Below are 21,231 nucleotides of genomic sequence, written 5' to 3' on the forward strand. Positions count from 1 at the left end.
CTATATTGTTTATAATTGTGTAATATTGATATGTTGATAATATTCTATATTGTTTATAATTGTGTAATATTGATATGTTGATAATATTCTATATTGTTTATAATTGTATAATGTTGATAATCAAAGAACATTTACAGCTTATCTTGGTTTAGCCTGGATATATCAGCAGATCAAAGAACATTTACAGCTTATCTTGGTTTAGCCTGGATATATCAGCAAATCAAAGAACATTTACAGCTTATCTTGGTTTAGCCTGGATATATCAGCAGATCAAAGAACATTTACAGCATATCTTGGTTTCTTGGTTTGCCCTAGTAAATATACCAACAGATTAAACGAGAACTACGAACCGGTTGCTTTGTCCTCGTAATTATAACAGATGATTAACAAGAGTTATAGACTACTTGATTGTCAATTTAATTACATCAGTAGGTCGAATGATACATACAGGTTGTGTGGTTTATTTTAGTTCATATATTATTGCAATAAACGAACATACAGACTGTTTGGTTTGTCCTAGTAAATATATCACTAGATTAAATGAGAATTACACATTGTGTAATCTGGGTATTAGTGATAATTTGATGCAGTGGTAGTACCGATTTTAAACACCAGTGTCGTGTGGTTAGACGAATATTATACTAAAGACAAAACAGAGTTAGTAAATGCCTTTTTCTTATCACTCTAAGACGCGTCTTTAAACAAATAAGTACGTACATATGAATATATTTTTTTCTGTTTTTCTTCTTAACTTAAGATTTCATATACAAACTGTGTACATTTTTGATTTCCGCGAGCTCTTTCAATCTGCTCTGTTTCTGTTAATGAGCTTTTATTTATCGCTGTTAGATTGACTAATCAATGTTTTACAAGTGAAAATAAATTTTCTATCAACCAGTTGCGGTAGTCCTTGATGAAAGCCAATTCACGTATATTTTACAATGTAAAAACTAGATCAAGGTTTGTTGACTACCATGTGCCATCGCTCTGTTTCAAGGCACACTTGCATGGGGAAAACTGTAAGCTCATTCTCACAGGGTAGAGAAAAGTATCGTCCTGATTTCTAGCAAAAATGTACGTGTCAGTTAAACGTAATCAGTTTAAACTTTCAGAATAAAGAAAGACGCAACACAAACCTAACACGGTAGTCAGTTTTCTGATAGAGTTTAAGCTGTTCAGCGTGCTGACCTGCCATTTGAAACTGGTATCTCCGTGAAGACAAGTGGTTCCAAATAACGAAATTTTTTTTTAAACCAAGTTTAATAGATTCGTTTATAATCACTGAATTTGCTATACGTCAAAATGTGGGTATGTCAAGTGAGTATAACAGTGGTTCTGTAACATGTTAAGATGTGTTTTCACTAAGTATTTTGAAAAAATATCTTTAAAAATTGTTCTATTTAATTTTCAATATTGACAATAACACACGCTGTGATATAGTTCTACATAAATATATTTATAATGGTTTAGTACTAGTTAGCTTAGTTTTACTAGTAATATAACATTATTATAAATACAGTTTATGAGATTAAACTAACTAAATAAAAATGTTATTTACTGAGTTTTATAAACATTTTTAAAGATAAAAAGTTTGAAAAGTACAAGTTTAAAATGAGCAAAAAGATGTAGCTTTAAAAACTACTGATCAAATACGCAAGGTATTTAAAACTCCGTTGAATAATTTTTATATTTTGTACTTTATTTCAGATGTTCCTAGTAATTATGATAATCGTGGCTGCCACAGGTGGTGTTCCGATCGAACCTGATCAGGACGAGACAGTCCCGCCAATGACTGAATTTTCGAATAAGGGTACAATTGAACCTATTAGAGAACTCACGAAGAAAGATACCAAGAAATTAGATAAAAAAGCTAAGTGGGGAGATACGAGTCTTCAGTATCATAGTGGTGATGTAAGTAATTAACATGTATTGTGAGATGAAAAATAAATATATGATATTCCGCAGTTTCATTACAGTGACATATGCATAATATTATGTAGTATCATAACAATAAATTAGAAGTTATTTTACAAAGTATGATAGTTGTTACGTGATATATATTATTATACAACTTCTAAGCAATGACTTGCGCATAATATTACGCACTATCATAACTAGCCAGTTGTATTAACTATCATGTACGGCAATACTAATATATTACTGGCAACTACAGACAATTTCTATAATACTACGTATGTAATTTGTAGATATTTCTGGAGTCATTGTTATTTTACAGACGATGTTTGAAAACAAACGCTTCGTCATATTGAACATATACTGGTACTGATGGTACTGTCTGTTTTTTTTCTTTCTTCAGTCTGAGGGAAAGTTTGTGTTTGGGTACCATGCAAACCACAAGGACGGCGGGTCTTTCCGGAGGGAAAGCTCTGACGCTGACGGCAATGTTATTGGTTCTTACGGGCTTAGAGCTGCTGACGGGCGGATCCGGATCGTTAATTACTTTGCCAATGACCGAGGTTTCAACGCTGAAATAAACACCAATGAACAAGGCGTAGATTTAGCCAGTGCTGCTAATACACTAGTGGTTAAAGGACATACAGTAGGTGGACCCGCTGAAATCGGAACTTTCATCCCTGGAGCGAAAACTGTTATCCTCTTTTATAGCAACGTTCCACCTTTTCTGGAAGCGTTAGGCACTCCGGATTCTGAAGAGACCAATCTATAACACTCATGTTAAAGCTTAAGCTGAAGAAAATGTATTTATTTTTCTACCTGTTCTTACTGGATTTCTGGAGAAAAGTAAATGCCAATCCTAAACAGGATTTGAAATGGGGTATATGCTTAAACTTAATTAATTGTAGTAACATTACATAGTGTACTTTGAAAATAATAACAATATTAACTTTACAACTTAATGTTAATTGATTAGATAAAAAAAATCAAAGTGTAAATACTAACTACGTATACATATCATTATAACTGCATCTTTCAGTAGAAGGAAACAGGAAATCTCCTGAAAAGAAATTAATTCATGTCACAAAACAGATTCTTTTCTAACAGTATACGATGAGAAAAATATTGGAAAGTATAAAAAACTCTTTAACCCAACTTCGTTATATGATATTTGGACATGGTGGGTGGGTGTTGTCAAAAACCCTGACACAACTGGGAATTTAACTTACTTGACAGAACTTCCAGTAAAGACAAAAGTTAGTAAGATTCCGAGAATCCAAGGTATGACACCCAGTACTTGGTACAATGTACGCATTAGTCAATGAATAAAAATGAAAGCAAAAATATCGAGGTGTATTAAACCAGAAACACAAGGAGAGGTAAATAATAATCGGATTATTAAAAATAATATTCGACAATCATTAGGCTTCACAACCCTTTCTCAAATAATGTACACAACCTGAGAGATCGCTGTTTGATAAATGAAAGTTTTGTAATCTTAACACAATTTTAAACTGACTTATATATATTTATATTATTTTGAATTGGTTTAGACTGTTCACCTAAGTATTGTTATAAACTGTTTTATGATTACAAGAGGAGGTTGCTATAGCAACAAAGAGAAACTTATAGCTGTATAGTGACAAAAGAGGTCTGCAATTGTGATGATATTCAGAAGCATGACTGGTTGAATGGTAAAGTTCGTATAATTCAGCAAATTCAAGGGCAAACTTTATGAAAACGACCATAAGATTTCAAGGAAAAACTAAAGCATGACTAAACGTGGTTAAATGGTAAAATTTATATAATTCAGCAAATTCAGGGTCAAACATTACGAAAACGACCATAAGACTTAAAGCTAAAAACAAAATAAAAACACTGGGAGTGGTATAGAGTACTTCCCAAGAATGTGGTCTTTTTCATATTGTTGTTATCTTTACGTCAATTAGCATCAAATGAGTTGAACAAAAATGAAAGCCGAATTTCAATCTTATTTCAATAAATAATGTAATAAGTATCAAGAATAGCGTTTAATATCGCATGGCCTTTTTTATTAGTTACGAAAGCAGTTAAATTTCTCTTACTTTTTACGTCATTGTTTCTCTGATAATTTTGTATTCTCTAGTAAAAAGGTGAACCAGACTTCACAAAAAAACCAGCAACATTAAAAATCAGTATTTTTGAATTAAACTTGTAAGTACGTCTATAATACAGATAAAATCTCCTATGTCATGAAACCAATCTAACTATATTTTAGGTAGTTTTAGAATTGTTTCCAACTATGTTACTTTTTTTTTATGTGGATTTTCGACATAGAACACTTCTTGACGATAGCGTATAGTTAACCAGTATTACTGTGTATATTTTACGTAATCTAAAATGTAATTTCTCAAAATGTGGGCAACTATATTCTATTTCTAAGCAGGATATGGTTAAAGCGTGTTCAGTCAACGAGCTAATTTAGATTAATGTTGTTAGAACTCAAGGTCGTATTCAAGGTTAAATGTTCTTTATACAAACTCCACTACTTTTAATCCATGGTCATCATCGAACGCTTGGGAATTAAGAAATAAACCTTTTATCTGACACACACACCCAAGGCTGAGGTGACACTTTCATGTTAAATATGACACTTGTCATAAAAACCTTCGATGTGTCTTCATCTTCTATATTGAATATTTTTTTCGTATTGAAATGTAAATTGAAGGTATGCTTTCAAAAACAGTGTGATTTCTGATCTTATAAATAAAGATAACAGCTAATTTTTACCTTCTTGTAAAGGTAAGGTAACAGGTTTAAATACCTAATGAAGTGGCTTACTGATTCTTAACTACCGTATTTTTCGGAATATAAGACGCACCTTCATTTTGAAGACAAAGTTTTGTGGTAAAAAAAGGTACAGTCGCATTTGAAAGATTTTTATTGAACAAAAATTCAATTTGATACTTTAAAAATGAGTATATATTGTTATAAACACAAAAGAGCTCAAAACATCAAAATAAGAAAATACCGTAAATAAAAAAAAGGTTTACTGTTATTTAGTTTGGTTCAAAACCTACAAAATCTTTATTGCTTTCACTGTAATTTATTTTTTTATTATTTAGGGAGCATTATACAGTCATGTTTTTAAAAGAAAAGAAAACTACTATTGTATAAATAACACATTCAATTGAACTAAACTATGCATGCCTATTGAAATATATTTACGCATGGCTTGTGTATATCGTATATATTATTCCTACCTTCGGTATTATTATTATTATTATTCATACCTTCGGTACGCAAGTCAAATTTTGACATCAAATTTTGGGGTAAAAAAAGTGCGTCTTATAACACCGAAAAATACACGGTGAATACTCAAATGCTACTAAAACAATCCTATAATGATGGTTTAGAATATATATATTACTGGTTTATATTTTTTACGAAAGGTTAATTTTTCTTATTTGATCAGAATTTTGTTTTAATATGTTTGAAATGCTATCTCATTGGAACATTGTATGCACACATTCTCGTTATTCTCTATAAGTTTTGTATGCCTTACACTTGCACATATTGTATACCGAATAAACTCTATGTGTTTTTGATACATAATGAAGCTTAAAACCTGTTCATATATTTAAGATTCGATTCATTATTCGCCGAAGGCATGTTAAATTTAATTAATAAAAACAAAAACACGACGGTAACAACTGTAACTGTATTTAATGAAATGTTTCAAAATCTACATATTAAATTATCAGCAATCTGTAGACAGACATAAATTGAAGAATATACACAATATGCATACATACAAACTGGAAGACTATTAAATACCGAGTACGTTCTATTAGAAGGATTTTGAATATGCAAATCAGCAAGTCACGTAACGACCACAAAACGTTGTGGTTCAACGGCATGTATCTGAACTACATTTGGATATTGTGTAACACTATGTAGGTAACGTGATGCTGATGAAAATTTGTCTCTTTTGGGAATAGAATGTAACAGCCTTTTCCAATGCAAAATATTCATACACTCAGGTCACAAAGGTGTATTCATATTGGGGATTTAGAATTTCTAAGATGGGGGATATTCTTTGTACTTTATGATATTGAAAAACAAAGAAATATGAATCAACTTGGAGCACCAGGCCATCCAGAAAGAGATCTGCAACAAGTCGTACCTCACTAAGAAAAGTGCGGCGTCTTGTAAGAGACGAGAATCCATGAGCATAAAGGTCAGTGGCAAAAGCCGTCTACGTGCCCCAGGCAACAGTGTGTAAGATAATCAAGGAAGATCTCACTCTAGAAACGAGACCAACAAGGTATTGGTTCGCTAAATAAGGCTTCCAGTCATACATCCCGTTCAGCTGTTGTATGTCTAAAACAGCTGGAGAATCAAGAGGGACTTCATGTTATTCCATACGAAGACATAACTGTCAAGTCGCCGGATGCAGCGCCTATAGATACTCGTGCGATCGGACTGTTGAAACGGGAAACCGTCGTCCTCGTACACTAGATGGATTATGGAAAACAAGAATACAGGAGTGCTTTAGAGATGACAACTTTGACACAGGGCTTTTTCAATGGAAAGAACGTTATAGGTCAGATTCATCTGAAAGAGCATGACTAGACATAGCGATATGGCCTGTAACTACGTAATGAGGCGTCAAAATCGTTTCAATATAATGTACTTAATCATCTGTATATCGAGGAAAATTTACTGAAATATAAGAGTATATGTTTAAAAAGTCTACGGAACAAAAGAAGATAGCGTTCATATGCGTAGGAGAAAATAAAATAAACTTATTTAAAATAAAGACAGTTGAAAGGAGTTGAGTACTTCTTAAGTTTGTATGTCCTATCAATATCTGTAAGTTTTCTTTCATGAGTAATTCGTGGTTGGAGGAATCCGAGGTTACAACTTTAAAATAAGAATCAACTTGGAGCACCAGGCCATTCAGAAAGAGATCTGCAACAAGTCGTACCCCACGTATGCTGGCAGGAGAAGCACTTAGGGATTTCAAAGTTTTTATCTGGTTCTGCTTGAAATACTGGAGCGATTGGACTTTAATAAGTGTATCTTCAATATTACGAGTGGAACGAAGGAGAATTATTCATTTTCCGAGCACCCCTGGTCTTAATACCAAAATACCTGCCACGAGAATACGAAGACGATGTTCGAAATACCCATATATTCAGAGATTCTTACGTTTAATTGGCACTAGGGCTAAAGATCACTAAAAGTATACTGGTTGACGAACACAGTAGGATAGACAGGAGGTGTAATTTGATCGAAATATATTATGAAGGATCACTGGAAAATCATGCATAGTGTAATTTGTAGATCAAAAACGTTAATCAGTTTGTGAAGCCGTGTTGTTATAGGAAGACTTTGTTTGACGAATAAAGAAAATATAAGAATTAACGATGGAATGGATGGAAGAATAGTTATTGTAAACCGTGTTTAGGAGGTTTAGTAGGAAGGAATGGATGGAATGATAGTTATTGTAAACTCTGTTTAGGAGGTTTAGTAAGATGGAATGGATGGAAGAATAGTTATTGTAAACTGTGTTTAGGAGGTTTAGTAAGATGGAATGGATGGAAGAATAGTTATTGTAAACTCTGTTTAGGAGGTTTAGTACGAGGTTGTTTTATAAAGGAACTGGCATACAATTGTCAAAACGGGTATACAGGTGTTATTTTCTTATGTTACAGTACTGTTTTCGGTATTGGTAGTTTTTGCTTGTTTCAATTTATTTGAAATATTTTATATAAATTTGTAATTTCTCAGCGTATTTAACTTCTTGCATATAACTAACACCTGTTTATCCGATGTTTTAATATTAAGTGTTTCTTTTTCTATATCCATTACAACTTCTCTGGAACAAGATGTATTTTGTAAATCTAAACCCTTGATTTACTTTAAAGTTTTGTAAAAAGTAAAGTCGCATCATAATTTATTTGTGTATTCGGTATTTGTTATCAATTAAAAATCCTGCTGTCAACTTTTACGATTTCACCGAAAACATGGAATGATTTTTCGTTTTTCTCACTGAACTCACTCTGAAACACACCAGCACAAACTGAGTAACCATATATAACCAGGCATTATTTTGAGATGAACTTTCGGGCCATATCATCTTTCACCAATTCATGGACAGTAGTTAAAAATATCACCGTGTTTAACTTTAATCAGACAAGTTTGATTGCTGTGCTATCTCACGAAAAATTCAGACAAACTCAAACATTCTTTCAGAATGGGAAAGTAGGCAGAGATTCAAATAAGAAAAACATTCCAACTTTAAATTTCGTTTACTTTGCATTCTCGAAGGTTCACTGTAACCAGCTGTCTGCCTTATTACAATTACCTGTGACTAGCATAAAATGCCCATACTCTGCTGCGGGGATCAAAGTTCCTCATGATTCACAGAGGCCCCAGTGAACTAATAAATTTCCTAAATTATTCACAATTACTTCAATAACTACCTCAAAAAGTGTCCGCACAAAAACAAAATACACGTTATGATTTTACACGTTATTTTAAGCACGTGTACCAAGTATGGTTCCTTTAGTAGTTTCAAACATAAATACCTCTGGGATTTCGATGCCACATTTGGATTCAGCGACCCTCAAACCTACTATTAGACTTTTATCAGGTTCAGATAATCTTTTTGGCGCGTTTTAGCCTCCTTGGTATCCCTTGATAGGAGAACTATGCTATATATTAGAAAAGATACTCCCCAGGCTTGTCTATGTCTGCATACTAAGTTTGTTCCTGGTAGCTCGAAAAGTGTGGGAGGAGTTCGCAGACAAACACACGAAGTGAATTACCATAGGATACACACAAGACAATTTTATTCTTTCATTAAGAGAACTTGATTTATCCAGGTCTAACGCGAAAATTTAAGACAAAGAAAACTGAGACGTGAAAATCTAGATTTTATAGCACTATTTTCCTGTTTTGCATACATGACAAACACCAGTTTTCTTTTTTTTTTAACTGGCCACACGGCTTTTCTGGCTGCTTCCATTCTTCCTCATGGAGTTTCTGATCTTATTGCAAGAGTTATTCACATTACTGGGAAATTAGATCAAGGTTGCTGAGGAAAGAACGCTGTAATATTACGTTCCCGGCTTGCACTTTGAAGGATGCCAATAGTTAAAAATGACATTGAGAGGAATACTGATGGAAGAACTCAGGATGGTAGACTCTGTAAACGGATGTAATTATGGGTAAGCGAGACTGAACTTTGAAAAATTCATCCCCCCATTCCTTTGTCTGTTTTTCTGACCAAATTCTATTGTTTTTCCAATATAATAAAGCTCAGTGGATCACGTATTCTCTAGCTACCTATATGAAATGTATATAAAAGCTCTGATTTTTAGAGCCTGGGACATTGTCATTACTAAGTAAAGAATAAGAAGGCTCACTCGAATCATAAAGGTAAGCCTACTGTGAACTCTAACTAATATATATATTTAAAAATCTGATGTTTTTTCGTGTATTGAAAGAAAGAGATTTTTATATTATGATATCTATAACAGTAAAAATTATCTTTATTTTGATAAAATGCACATTTTAATTTCAGCTGTTAGTGCTATGTTCTTTGGTAGCCGCTGCCCAAGCTGGTTTAATCTACACTCCTGGTCTTATTGGAACTGGAGCTAGTGCTCAGTATCGTCGACAAGATGTAAGTATACAGTGTTTAAGTTTTGTTGAAGCCATAAATAATATTTAGGTTAGTAACAAAGAAAGAGTTTAGTAGCAGTTGTGTTTATCTTCCTTTGTTCTAAAGCTATGTGTTTCATTATAGTGCTTAGACTAATACAGATTATATTACAACAAAGACAAATGATTACGTTATAAACTACCTTAACACAGCAAGAATATTTTTTTTAAAATTCCTAGACAAATATATAGATAATTCTAACTATTCAAAAATGCATTTTTGACAGAACAACAACAACAAAAAGAAAGGAAAATTAAACTTAAATATTTTGGTTTAGTATCGTAATGAGTATATTTCATTAGAATTTTATTGAAAATTTTAAAGAAGTCGAAACGTCAGTTATAGTAAATTCTTATCAAGCCAGAAACAGTATTTTCTAAGTAATGTCAATTATGTATAATGTTCGCTGCGCAACGTTTAGGAAATTAGATTTCAATCTCTATATTTGATCAACATTTCAACTGTATATCTTCGGGAGCAGTTCACAAGTAAGCTTTTGTAAGGCAAGAAGCTGAAACATTCAACTTACAATAAAACAATCATATTTTTCTCGAGATTTAGATCATAGTTGGATCAATATGGGGTCAATTTAGATCATGTTTGGATCAGTATGTGGCCAATTTAGATCATGTTTGGATCAGTATGTGGCCAATTTAGATCATGTTTGGATCAGTATGTGGCCAATGCTATAAACATTTGTCAGTTTAATGAACACTTTATTGTTTTGTCTTCTCATTTTTATCAATTGACACGTTATCATTCTTCACGTTCACTTGCATAAAAATTCCATGTCAAACTCATATTACAGTACACTTGTTTAGCCACGAGTTCCTAATTTGCTGATTTATGTTTTGTATATTTACGTTTGGGAGAAAGTGAGTTATTTAAAAATGTTATTCTTTTGTATACGCAGATAGTTCTTGTTCACTTCTACTATAATATTTTAATGCGTGATGTGAGTTTTTCATATATCATTTATGTCAGTTCTTTCTAATAGAATATTCAAAAGTTAAGATCTTTCTTTCAAAAGCTTAATATCATCGAAAGTAGCTATATCACAACTTTTAATTCAATACTTTTATTATCATAACGATTCTCTTTTTTAATGTCGTTATTTATAGAACATAGGCTTTCGGTTACAACGAGGGACATTTGACAGGCGGCACCTTCCGCAAGGAGACTGGCGATGCCTTCGGCAACAAGATTGGTTCCTATGGTTTAAGGGATGCTGACGGCCGTGTTCGCACAGTAAACTATGTTGCTAATGCCGCTGGTTATCGTGCTGACATTTCAAGCAACGAGCCCGGTGTCGAACCTAAGGATCCTGCCAGCACTTCCATCAATAAAGGAGTGGTTGTTGCTGCTCCTGCCGCCCACGCTCTGACCTACGCCGCGGCTCCTGCTCTGAACTACGCTGGGGTCATACCTGGCGCCCACACTTACAATTATGCGTATGGTCTTCCAGCTTATGGTCATCATTATTTCAATTACCTTGGAGCTCACCCCTATGCCTATACCTGGTGATCCAATCACCGACACATCTTCCACGCGCTTGTTTGATAGCTCATTTTAAATAAAACTTTTGTTCGATAGACTATATAAACGCTAATAAAAGTAATCTTTTAGAAATTTCCCTCGACTTCCCTCTCTCTGAACACGAGTAAAAATGTGTATAATATTTGAGATTGATTTGAAGAAAAAAAATATTTTCGCTACGACCTAGGTTAACTAATCCCATTGCAAAGGTAAAACACAAGGATAACTCGAAAAAGTATACACACTTGTGACAATTTTTTATAAAACCGAAGAAAATCCTTTTTGCATTCTACGTACGTGTGAAAGACGTAAGTTTTGTTTGAGATTTTTCAAGCAAAAGTGGGTTTCAGACCTGGTTGTAAATAAAGTGACCCCCAATCATTATTTCACTTCTTTATTACTAACGAATATAATAATGATTGTGGGTCTGAGCAAGATCAAACACCTTTTTGAATAATTACAGACACTACCATAAAGATTTAGCAAAAATATGTATTAAACTGTAATAGTTAATATATAAATATTGTAAGATATATCAGTGTATGAACTTGAGCTTCTCGGCTAACCATGCACTACATAATATATCGATATTACGGAATGAAGCTCAAGAACGGTGCTACATTTAAAATGTTTCAGACCAGTTAAAGAATATCTACACAATAAAAATGTGAGTTGTTTTGAGATTTAATAAGAATAAATTACGAAAGTCGATATGGTTTTTCAACGTTTGCAAATCCATTGAAGTTGTGGTATTTCAGGTAAGAAAACTTCTATAGGGTAAAGTACAAACCGTTATAACGAGATATTTTACTTATGGAGTTGAACTAAATTATGACATAAAGTTTTCATGATTGGACACAAGTTTCACGATGAAATGAAAACACTTTTTTGTATCGGATACAAGACAAAAAATTGCAATTTAATTAGAAGTTTACGCAGAGACTAGCCCTTCTCTGTAAGTGGAGAGAGATCGGTATGAAATGGGAAACCGCATAAAACCGAAAGTATGCAGAGAGAAAGGCCAGAATATTAATAGTTTGTGAAATTATGATGAATGGATAAAGGTTACAAACGTTGTAGTGTTGAATTATGATGAAGCAGATAATATGGGGAGAGTAAATGCTAGTTCATTTGTAGTTCTAATTTTTATTAAAATAAGTAGCAATAATAAATATAATATATACACAAATTAATAAATGGTGTTAAAATAAATAACATTGTGCCACTAATTCTTACCCTTAAAATCTGATATGTGAATGACTTAAATAAAATGGATAATAATTACAATTCATTTGCTTAATCTGGCTCACACCATAACAGTCGTTTTTCATAAAACTGATGATATGTATATAGCGCCTAGACCACTATTATTTCTGTTATATCCCAGCCAGCCTGATGAGCTGTGGTATTAGTGAAAAGGTCGTGTCAGGACTTGATACAGCAGATATGGTGTGGTTGACATATTATATATAACATATTCTACTTTGCTTTCACTCGTGCGTTCTTACAATAAGATAGGACATGTGAGTCTGGTTTATCAAATAAGCCTCCTGGTGGCTTAGCAGTGAATTTGGGGGTTTTTAACATTAAAGACTGCAATTTGACCTACGTGGTGGGTACAGCTCAGATAGCCCATTGTGCATAAACAAACGAGCATCCCAGAAAATGTGATTCAGAGTTTGGGGGTATTGCACGCACGCTCTCTTTAATTAAAAAATATGCGAAATGACACCAGTTACCAAAATAATGAAACTTGTAATATTTGAAAAATAATGGCATTTTCAATAGTTCAAAATTTATTGGTCCTATGAATAAATATATATAATTGATTTATCATTTATTGTTATTTTAAATTATATAATGTATTAATAAGCGTTGAAAATAGTTAGCCGAAAAAATAAACGTAATAAGTTTACTCTACTACGTTTAAATTTTGTTTTTCTATTAAGTAAATCGCTTGGATTATATACAAACTGATCCCCCGGTGAGTCAGCGACTTAAAACGCTTAAACCCATGGCTCGATTCCCCGCGATGGATAAATCGCATATAACACATTGTGTAGCTCTGCGCTAAAACAAATAAACGGGCGAGCTGAGTTGAAAGAAATAATTTGTGATCAAGTACTGAGTTTACCTACAGGATGTGGTAAATTTTTCCTGAATTACAGTTTACTTTACTTATATATTGTATTAATTAGTGACTAGGGAAAATAAACAAACAAAAAAACTCATGCTTCGCGTACGAAACACTTTCTTGGTTGTGGTGTTTTGTATTTGAATCCACAAAATTTATAAAATGTTAAGGCAGTGCTGTGTAATTAAAAGTATTATTAAAACAGTTAAGCGACTTGCGTTGACTACCCACTTTTGATGGTAGGTACGTAGATTTCTCAACGAATCTGATGGCCATGCGGGACGTCTCAATGGCTGCGAGGTTAAACCTTTTCTACAACACGTGAAACCCACCAGACACCTGTAGTACAAAAGGCACTTTGAGCTGAATGGTCTGATCAAAAATGACAAACCTATAAACTTATCTATTAAGAGACAAGAATTACTTACGCTTTGAAAACCTGGGTATCAGGGGAGGGAACATTAAACCTCAACGGGGTGACGGTACCAGTACTATAAATGTCATAAACAAATGAAGAAATTCACAAACAAAACTTTAATACATAAGCACTGCTGTATGAGATGGGTTCTTTCCATTCCCCAATACATATCTTGTATTGTGACGTCGCCCGTACTTTCCTATTTCTAATTTAATTTTTGCATAATTTATTGAAGTTTAAAAAGCTTTCCACGCATGCACACACGTTACTATTTTAATTAAATAGATAAACAGCTAAATTTACCTAGAAGCTGATCTGTAAGAAATAATTCCTGATCAAGCAGTCAGTTTAGCCAAAAAAAAATCCTGATTATATCTTAAAATTTGAAGTTTTTAAAGGATTAAATTTTCATATAATTTAGCCAGAAGACTTTGATGGGCACAAAAAAGACAAAAATTACACTAGTCTTGAGAGGATACGCATGTTAAGAAGATGTTTTGTTATATATTTGTTTGTTCAAGCAGGACTACTGCAACTCAGGCTTTACTTGCATCACATGTAAACTTGGATCCATCAGTTTCATTAAATGGATTTATTGAACATTTATGTGTTGAGGTAACAAGATTTCACAAGTGTGATATTAAGGTTTACGTGACAGAAGTACCTGGGTTTTACAAAAAGAAAAAAGAGGTATTTTTTGTAATTTCTAATATATAGGTGTAATTTAATGTTATTTAGTGTCTCAGTTGTAAGCTTAAGGACTTATAATGCTAAAATTCGAGGTTCAATCACAGCGGCGAATACAGCCCAGATAGCCCATCGATTAGATTTGCACTAAGGTAAACAAATGTAAGGTAAAGGGTTTCAAGCTTTTGCTACTGACGATCTTTATAATCAAAACATGAAGCTCTGTTTTATTAAAAGAAAATGATAATTTTCTAAGGATCAGTCCTATCTTGAACATCAGACAGTCTTCGAAAGAGCTTAAAATGTAAAATAGGTAAATGACAAAGCGATTAATAAAATTTGGTTATTCTAATCTTAACACGTCGTTGGTGATTTTCGGTTAACACATTGTTGGGCAGATGAAGTGGGAAACAATCTTATAGGCCAACTGCCAGAAGTTACTATCAACTCGCGTTATTGAAAGCTGGTCTAAGGAATTAGAGCTGAATAAAGAACAAAGTATTTAAGTTTTGTTAAAATGACGCTCGATAAAATGTTTTTGTTAATACTAGCGTGACAGTTTTGGGTGTGTTTACTGTGATTCATTACGCCTACAGTTCGCTACGAAACCTTGACATCACACCTTCTTTGTGGAAAATTGACTAGCAGACACGAATGTAAATTTTGTTTTATTATAAAAACTTAATATCAATTAATTTTTGTTATCAAATAGCAGAAAAAGAAATTATCAGCATGAATTCACCTATCGGTATATGGTATTTCAACCTGAACGACACCATTTTTTTCGACTCGTGGGCTAAGCGACCAGATCAGAAACCCGAAGATTCAGGTAAAGCCGACCGTAATTTAGAATTGGTAACTAAGGGGGAACAGCAGTTCCGCAAGCCTGATGAGGCTAATCTTACCTGACTAGCGATATTGACTGTTACAGTTGTAGTACTCCCATAACTGAAAATGCGGAGTATATTCAGCAGTATAGCGCGGTTCGAAGTTTAGACTTTCCGATATGCATCCAAAACACTAATTCATAGACAAATTTATGTATTGATAAATTTGACAGAAAATGTTTAGACTCAAGTGTGTTTGATAAATTTTATTTCACTTATTTTTAATTTCAGATTATGATATTTTACTAAAACGTTATATTTTACTAACTGTTTTAATATAATGACTTGATTATAATATTGAGGCCACTAATGGTATCATTTAGGGTTTGTTTACTGGACGTTAAGATTTCATAAATTATTATTCTTTAAGTTTTATTAATTGAAATATTTGATTTTTTCATTGTTTGATATATTTAATGTTTATGCGTTAAAGTAAGAGGGTTTTACTAAACGCAATCTTTAAGTATTATTAACTGAATTACACAGAAGCTACTTCATGCTCATAGTAATATAAAACACAAGAAAAATTGGGAACAACACGTTATAATTCATGAAACCATTAAAATGTACTAACCCAGATCTAACATAGAAGCCGAAGCATGTAAACTTTATCATTTTTAGACTTCTCCGGTTTGCCATCATCTAACATTTTTAGGCTACCACGGTTTGCCATAACCTACCATTTTTAGACTACTCCGGTTTGCCATAACCTACCATTTTTAGGCTACCCCGGTTTATCATCATCTAACATTTTTAGGCTACTACGGTTTGCCATAACCTACCATTTTTAGACTACTCTGGTTTGCCGTAACCTACCATTTTTAGGCTACTCCGGTTTATCATCATCTAACATTTTTAGGCTACTACGGTTTGCCATAACCTACCATTTTTAGACTACTCTGGTTTGCCATTACCTACCATTTTTAGGATACTACGGTTTATCATCATCTAACATTTTTAGGCTACTTCGGTTTGTTATCACCTAAAATGTTTGGGTTCCTTTGTTTGCCATTCACGTCACACGTTTTTGTTACTCTGGTTTGCCATCATCAGGTGCTTGACATTTCTTTTTCTTTTTTTATGTTTCATTAATTGAATTATACAGGTTTTACACATTCAGTTACCTAGTTCTCACAGACTAGATTGTTCAGGATTTACACAAACTAATTTATTCAGGTGTTACAAACTAAATTGATCAAGTATCATAAACTCCAATGTTTAGGATTTAAAAATACAGTTAACTGTTCAAGCCTTAAAATCTCAGTTATTAAGGTTTTACAAACTATTTTGCGCTTTTTACTAAACACATTCCTCAAATTTCCAAAAATAAATTAGTTTCTTTAACAAAAGTATTTAGTGGTTATGTTCAGCAGTTTAATTAATTAATCTCAGCAATGGGGATCATGAAAAATGCAGATTTAATGATACAAATTAACGAAATGCTATGTGATACTGGAAGTGATAAATATAGTGCTTACAGCTGTAAATTTTTTTAGTTTTTTTTTGTCAAAAAAATAAATCCTAGTCTTAGATACTTTTTTAGGGCTAATCAGTTTTTAGAACTCTTATCATCTACAACTACAATTTCAGGTCACTGCTAGAAAAAAACAGATCAGGGTAAAATAGACGACTACTACAGAGTTCAGAGAGTCGTTTTCGTTCCCTAAAAAAATCACTACAATCAATGTGATCCATCCATTTAAGGATCTGTCATCTCGGGATGGTTTGGAGGTCAAGTGATCTAGTCTGGTAGGTTTACTTCTAGAAGGTCTCTTGAAGGGGCGTCTCCTGTCGGTGCTGCGTTAATAATGACCTTCTTCAACAATAAATTCCTGATACACAAAAAGATTGCACAATTACAATGTATATCACGTGATTCTACTAAGTAAAATGGAACAACGTCAAGACGAAGTATAAATACTGGAAATGTCTGGTTACTCTTCACTCATCACCTCAGAAGCCAAGTAAGGTACTTTGGTCTCAGGTGTAAAGTATGATGAAGGTAAGAGACTGACTAATTATTGGATATGTTAATACTTTCAACATATTTACTTTCAGTAACCATAACTCTCGTTTTGTAAAAGTCTATGATTGTTAAAACAGCGGTTCTGGAAAATGCTAGATTTTATGTTTTAATACAGCTAACATTGCTCAGTATTGTTCTTGTACATTTGTTTCTATATCTAATATTGATGACATTTTTAGTTGACAGTCATTTCTATACATCTAACACTGTTCAGTATTGTTATTGTACATTTATTTCTATGTTTTTATATATAGTGTTGATGACATTTTTAGTTGTTTTTATATATCTAGCATTGTTCAGTAATGTTTGTTTAGATGCGTTTCTATATCTAACAAGAATTTAAAAAATTATTAATTTAAAAAGGAAGAATAGAGATCTTGAAAAAAGTACAGAAATACGATACGTAGCTTAAAGTGAAAATGCAATCGCAAAAATGTAAATAAACAAGTTTAAGGTTTGAGACACAGAGTTGACATTATTTCATGAACCTACAAATCCATATTTTGACCCTCCTAAATGTTGTGAATTTTAGACATGGAGTCAAAATAGGGATTTGTAAGTTCATGAAATAACGTCAACTATATGACTCAAATCTTAAGCTTGTTTGTTTACTTGTTTGCGATTGCATTCTCACCTTAAGCTACCTATTTTGTTTCTGTAATTTTTTGAAGATCCTTATTACCCCTTTTTAAATTAATTTTTAATAATCTTGTTTCTTTAGTTTTATATCTTTATTATGGACATGAATATATATTAGCAACACTGTCCTATTTGAAATAGTTTAGTTTAATGAAATAGGTAGTTGGTGTATGGTGCTCTCTCGGGAAATAATGATGTCACAATGTTATCATTGATAATGGTACTGTATGTATGGTGATAAACATACCACATGTTATGTATATGCTTGTAAGATATATATAGCTACTACATTTATACCCTGTATCTATATGAGGAGTCTGTAAACACTGTATTGGAGGGGCTACTGAACTATACTTGAATGGTACGTGGACTGGATTTTGTAACCGCATGAGTTTTATACATACATGCATATATATAGCCATATGGAGTTTTGAAGCTCTATAGATGCATGCATATATATTTAATACAAATATATGACAATGTCTCATAGTATAATAGAATATGGATACAAATAACCATTTTTAATATTTCTTATAGTTGTTATGCTTACTCTTCCTCCTTGTCCTCGTCGCTGGCCATAGTAAGGCAGGCCATGGTTCTCCTTTAGCTGGCCAGATTTCCTCTTAGAGTGATATCCTGCACACTACAGGTTGAAAACATGTTAATTAACAATAATTCATTAATGTATCTTTCCCCTTCCATTTCTGAAACTAAATATTTTCTAAATAAAATATATAACTATACAATTTCGAACTCACTTTCGCCCTAGAATCGCCATCATTTTCGCCATCTTTTGCTTGCACGATTCTTGCTACTCCTTATAGTCAGCTTCAAGGATGGCTACTCTATGTGCAGTATCTATAAGATTCGCAATCACGTAGTGTTGGCTATAATTCAACACCAACCATCAGCCATCACCGTGATTGCCGATCCGATGCTGGAAACTCAGCTTGGTGATATATATTTTAAATTACGGCTTAATTAAAGATTTCTGTTATGGGAGACAATCTAAACGTTTGTGTAACATGGCCGAAATCCATCATGCAGTGGTAAAAAAATAATAACATCAACAAAACAACAACAACTGTGGTCCTGTCAGCAGCGTCGTGTGCAACAGGACAGGAACTATATACATAAACAAATGATACACAAATCAATATAGTTCCAACAATAAGTTAATAATCGCTATGGTACATGTGTCACGCCTGCCATATAAACATTAAATTACATCCACGGCCTACACGCAGCTATATACATATGCATGTAGTAGATTATGAGGCTCCATACAAACCATATACTACATTAAAACGACTGGGTGTCAACGGTTATACAGACGCTGTTATTCGCTAGGTAGTCAAATGAACTTAAAACTACTCTACACAATGTGCAATGATCTATTCAGAAATACTGCCCAGGTTTTATTAAAACACTCACATCCATTTTTGCTGTAGGCTGGCGGAACGATATTAAATAAAATAAAGAACAACAAATGGACGATCCCTATTATGAACCATTACAGTGGTTCATGATGTTGATGACATTTTTAGTGAACACTTGTTTCTATAAGCTAGTGATGTTAATATACTTTTTTCTTTGTCATACAGTTTGTGTTAGTCTTTCATTTTTATATACTTCATGTTGTTGAAGATGCTAATTTATTTGTCATGTTGATAGGGAACCGTATTTTTTAATATAAGTAAGTGTACGGAGATACAGCGTTTACTGTTACGATGTTGCTGTCACAGGTTTTGTTTCTTTACAAATCTCTCATGTAGCATTTCCTAACAGAATGGCGTTCCTTCAGTCTCTCAGCGAATTCTAAAAACAATTAGTTATTTTAATTTAGATTTTTCAAAAATATAATTTACATTTGTACCATAAAATATTCTGTTGCATTTTCTTCCACCTCAGGTCCTGATCTTTTGTGCTTTTGTGGCTGCTGTCCAGGCTGGTGTACTCTACACCCCAGGTATTGTTAACACAGGGGCTAGCGTTCAACATCGTAGTCAAGATGCAAGTATATTTTACATAGTTTGTTATAACTTGAAATTATAATTTCTTAATTCATGAAAGTGCAATTTAGAATGTATTTTTTATAGACATTTATGGGATTAGAAGAAAAAACTGTTTCATGTGATACTTGTCCATATTGAATATGTAAGTTTGTAAGACATGTAAACTTTTATCATTCTTACAGAGTTTGGGTAACTACAACTTTGGTTATGATGAAAGTCATCTTACCGGCGGTACTTTCCGCAAGGAGTCTGGCGATGCATTCGGTAACAAGGTTGGTTCCTACGGCCTAAAAGATGCTGACGGTCGTACCCGCACCGTTAACTACGTAGCTGATGGCAGCGGCTTCCATGCTAATATCCACTCTAACGAACCTGGTGTAGAGGCCAAAGACCCAGCCGATACTAGCATTAACAAGGCTAAGCCTGTTGTTGTCGCTGCTGCCCCTACAGTGACATATGCTACTCCTGATACTCATGCCGTATCCTACGCTGCTTCTCCTGCTTTTTACAGTTACTCTTCTGCTCCTACTTTCTATGGCTTTAAGTACGCCGCCAGTATTCCTTCTGTCCCAGGATACAAATACACCAGTGATCCTCTTGTTCGGAGGTACAAATACACTAATGTTCCAAGTTTCTATAACTACAAGTATGCTGGTGTTCCAGTTTATCATGGCTACAAGTACATTACTGCCCCTAGTTACTACGGTTACAGGTACGCTAATATTCCTGCAATCTATGGCTACAAGAATGCCGTTTTTCCAACTACTTACGGTTACAACCTTGCTGGATATCCTTACTTATGGGGAAAACATAATGTGTGGTAGAAAGTTCTTTGTATACAATCTTTATGGCATGTCTCCTCTAGTTCGTTTTTATTGTTTGTATTATACTAAATAAATAACACATTCAAGGATTTAAAATGTTTGTATTTTATATAATACTTATTTTACCAACTCGTTAAAAACTAAAATATTCAGAACGACCGAAAATCCAATAACTGGAAATCAATACTTATTCTGGAAAAGAAAGAAAAAAAAGCTTTGGTAATAAAGAAATATTGAAATTTAAAAACATATTTGTTAGTTATAAAATGAGACGAGAAATCTTCAACATCGTGTCATGGAAACACCAAAATTGTGTCATGGAAACAACAAGATTGTGTCATGGAAACACCAAAATTGTGTCATGGAAACACCAAAATTGTGTCATGGAAACATTAATACTGTGTCATGGAAACATTAACACTGTGGCATGGAAACAC

At 33.3% G+C, this 21,231-nt stretch overlaps 2 protein-coding genes and 1 long non-coding RNA gene across 5 annotated transcripts in view; all 3 read left to right on the forward strand.

The window, feature by feature from the left end:
• LOC111085110 (cuticle protein 14-like) overlaps positions 1-4,227 on the forward strand; it is a 5,271-nt gene extending 1,044 nt beyond the window's left edge. The window contains exons 1-3 of one of the 3 annotated variants that reach the window (XM_022382313.1): positions 995-1,308; positions 1,708-1,911; positions 2,318-4,227. In XM_022382313.1, coding sequence (XP_022238021.1) covers positions 1,303-1,308; positions 1,708-1,911; positions 2,318-2,686 — 579 coding nt within the window. In that variant the 5' untranslated portion in view covers positions 995-1,302 and the 3' untranslated portion in view covers positions 2,687-4,227. Of the gene's footprint in view, positions 1-994; positions 1,318-1,707; positions 1,912-2,317 lie in introns of those variants that run through there. The other 2 variants (XM_022382312.1, XM_022382315.1) reach the window with 2 other exon arrangements.
• A 4,815-nt stretch (positions 4,228-9,042) lies between these two features.
• Positions 9,043-11,007, forward strand: LOC111085111. The gene is made up of 3 exons (XR_002609959.1): positions 9,043-9,131; positions 9,488-9,589; positions 10,750-11,007. It is a non-coding gene; the product is annotated as an uncharacterized LOC111085111 (long non-coding RNA).
• A 4,128-nt stretch (positions 11,008-15,135) lies between these two features.
• Positions 15,136-20,845, forward strand: LOC106478671 (cuticle protein 19.8-like). The gene is made up of 3 exons (XM_013939227.2): positions 15,136-15,258; positions 19,867-19,968; positions 20,153-20,845. Exons 1-3 carry the CDS (start codon positions 15,136-15,138, stop codon positions 20,792-20,794), a joined length of 867 nt encoding a protein of 288 aa, XP_013794681.2. The 3' UTR covers positions 20,795-20,845.
• The last annotated feature ends 386 nt before the right edge of the window (positions 20,846-21,231 follow it).

The sequence above is a fragment of the Limulus polyphemus genome, unplaced genomic scaffold, assembly GCF_000517525.1.
Source record: "Limulus polyphemus unplaced genomic scaffold, Limulus_polyphemus-2.1.2 Scaffold240, whole genome shotgun sequence".
Lineage (NCBI taxonomy): Eukaryota > Metazoa > Arthropoda > Merostomata > Xiphosura > Limulidae > Limulus > Limulus polyphemus.